Source organism: Pteropus vampyrus, unplaced genomic scaffold, assembly GCF_000151845.1.
Source record: "Pteropus vampyrus isolate Shadow unplaced genomic scaffold, Pvam_2.0 Scaffold138, whole genome shotgun sequence".
Classification (NCBI taxonomy): Eukaryota; Metazoa; Chordata; class Mammalia; order Chiroptera; family Pteropodidae; genus Pteropus; species Pteropus vampyrus.
The window spans coordinates 1,347,953-1,350,376 of record NW_011888919.1 but is presented as its reverse complement, the minus strand read 5'-3'; the positions used below and the strand labels follow the sequence as shown (position 1 = coordinate 1,350,376).

General features: G+C 45.8%; 1 protein-coding gene, 1 long non-coding RNA gene and 1 pseudogene across 2 annotated transcripts in view; all 3 read left to right on the top strand.

The window, feature by feature from the left end:
* The window catches only part of MARK4 (microtubule affinity regulating kinase 4), a 25,963-nt gene that overhangs the window by 13,159 nt on the left and 10,380 nt on the right, over nucleotides 1-2,424 (top strand). The window contains exons 13-14 of the mRNA XM_023535242.1: nucleotides 58-165; nucleotides 273-551. Of these exons, the coding sequence (XP_023391010.1) occupies nucleotides 58-165; nucleotides 273-551 (387 nt within the window). The remainder of the gene's footprint in view (nucleotides 1-57; nucleotides 166-272; nucleotides 552-2,424) is intronic.
* LOC111744620 lies at nucleotides 34-1,618 on the top strand. The gene is made up of 2 exons (XR_002782237.1): nucleotides 34-165; nucleotides 273-1,618. It is a non-coding gene; the product is annotated as an uncharacterized LOC111744620 (long non-coding RNA).
* On the top strand, nucleotides 2,257-2,375 carry LOC111744662 (annotated as a pseudogene).

Genomic DNA, 2,424 nt, shown 5'->3' with positions numbered 1-2,424 from the left:
ACGAGTGGAAGGGAAGGGTCTTGGGACACTGAACCTTTCCATCCCCCTCTCCCAGAGGTAATGGTGGGTATGGGCTACACACGGGAAGAAATCAAAGAGGCCTTGACCAGCCAGAAGTACAACGAAGTGACTGCCACCTACCTCCTGCTGGGCAGGAAGACTGAGGTCAGAAGGCGCCAGCGGCATTTGGGTTACGCGATGCCCAGGGTGGAAGGACTTCTGGGGCAAAGGGAACATGGCGTTAAGGCTCCTTATCTGTCATCCTCCTGCAGGAGGGTGGGGACCGGGGTGCCCCAGCACTTGCCCTGGCACGGGTGCGGGCACCCAGTGACACCACCAATGGAACAAGCTCCAGCAAAGGCACCAGCCACAGCAAAGGGCAACGAAGTTCCTCCTCCACCTACCACCGCCAGCGCAGGCATAGTGATTTCTGTGAGTACGGCTACACACCGCACATGCCCTACTGGCCCCAAAGCCTCAGCCCCGTGTTAATCCGGGTTCTCTGGCTGACAGGCAACAGAAACCTGCTCAAGCCAATTCCAGCAAAGGGAGTAATTTCTTATAAAGACTCAGGGATACTGCGTGGAATTTGGAGACAGGAATACACCGCCAGGCTCTGGGAGGGATTAGAAACTGGAAAAGCAGCCAGACTCACAGCAGACACTCTCTGTGTCTTGCTTCCTCCCAGTTTATCTGGTTTTTTCTTTTTCTCTTACTTATCTCACCTTATCTTTTTCCCAGTCTCTCAGCTCTTTACATCTCAGTTTTAGAGACCGGCCCAAACGGTAGCTGGAATATCTGGTTCACTTGTGAGGGAGAGAACTCTGATATCAGGGTCAATTTGGGATTAATCTACTGAGATTGGGACACAGGAGGACACAGTGTACAAAGTGGCTGCTGAGAGCCTGCCCTCTGGCTTCTCCTCCACACTGAAATGAGGGAAGGCCTTTTCTTACTAATGGAAAAGGGCTGGGCAGACACCTAATTGTATCCCACATTCTGTAACTGAAAAATATCTCATCACCTGCAGAAAATAAATAGATTCCACCATCACCACCACAGAATAGGCATGGGAAGTTTTAAGAGGTTTCTTACCTATACCCTCGTCAAATATTAATCCTCTCCACTATTTTTTAAGAACTTTATTGAGAAATAATGCACATACCATATAATTAACCCAAAGTGTACAATTCAGTGGTGTTAATATATCTACAGAGTCGTGAATCCATCACCATGATCAATGTTAGAACATTTTTATTACCCTAAAAAGAAGCTCCACACCCTGTAGGCTCCAATTCCCCTCCGCTCCAGCCCCTCAACCCCTGGTAACTACTAATCTATTACCTGTATGTACAGATTTCCCTATCCCAAACATTTCATGTAAATGGAATTATACGATATGGGGCCTTTTGTGTCTGGCTTCTATCATTTAGGATAACGTTTTCAAGGTCTATTCATGTTATAGCATGGATTAGTACTTTATTCCTTTTATTTGCCAAATAATACCCCACTGTACAAAAAGTCCACCTTTTGTTTATCCTTCAGCTTATGGACATTTGGGCTGTTTCTTCCTATTGGCTATTGTGAATAATGCTGCCGTAAACATTCGTGTACAGTTTTTGTGTAGACGTATGTTTTCATTTCTCGTGGGCACATACCGAGGAGCGGAATTGCTGGGTCATACAGTAACTCTATGTTTAACAGGCTGGAGAACAGCTAAGGCGGTCTCCAACTCCCTGTTATTTTGCAGCCCTTTTTTTCTCAAAGGGTGAAGTTCTTTACTCTGGGACAGTCACTGGTATAGGGAAAAGGGGAGTCAGGAAGCTCAGCATCAGCCCTAAGCAGGAATTGTGGGGTTCTGGATGGTCAAGCCATTCTCTTCCACTGGGTCAACTTTTCCCCACCCATAAAATAGCAGCACTGGCTCGGAAAGTCCCCAAGAAGCTTGTGACTCCAACATCCTCTGGTAAGAACGTGGTACCCTTTAACAGCCCCCCCCATGGAGACCTGGATTCCAGGGATTCTCAGAGTGAAGGATTGTTGACAAATCCTGGTGTCCATCATTGCAGAATTTTTATGACAGTTCTGAGACTTTTGACCACTAAGTTTCATGAGGATTTAACACATGGAAATTCTGATCGTCTGAAGTTGTAGAATATGTTTAACCCTCTGAATCTAAAACCGCAAATTCCTAAGATGTTTTAAGGGACCAAATTTGTTTTGTTTTTGTTTTTTTAATTAAAAGTTACATGCTTCATCTACGGCCATGCTACCCTGAACAAACCTGATCCTATCTGATCTCGGAAGCTAAGCAGGATCGGGCCTGGTTAGTACTTGGATGAGAGACCACCTAGGAAGACCAGGTGCTGTAGGCATAAAAAAAAAAATAATAAGGGATCGTAAGCTAACAAGGTCTTTGCGATC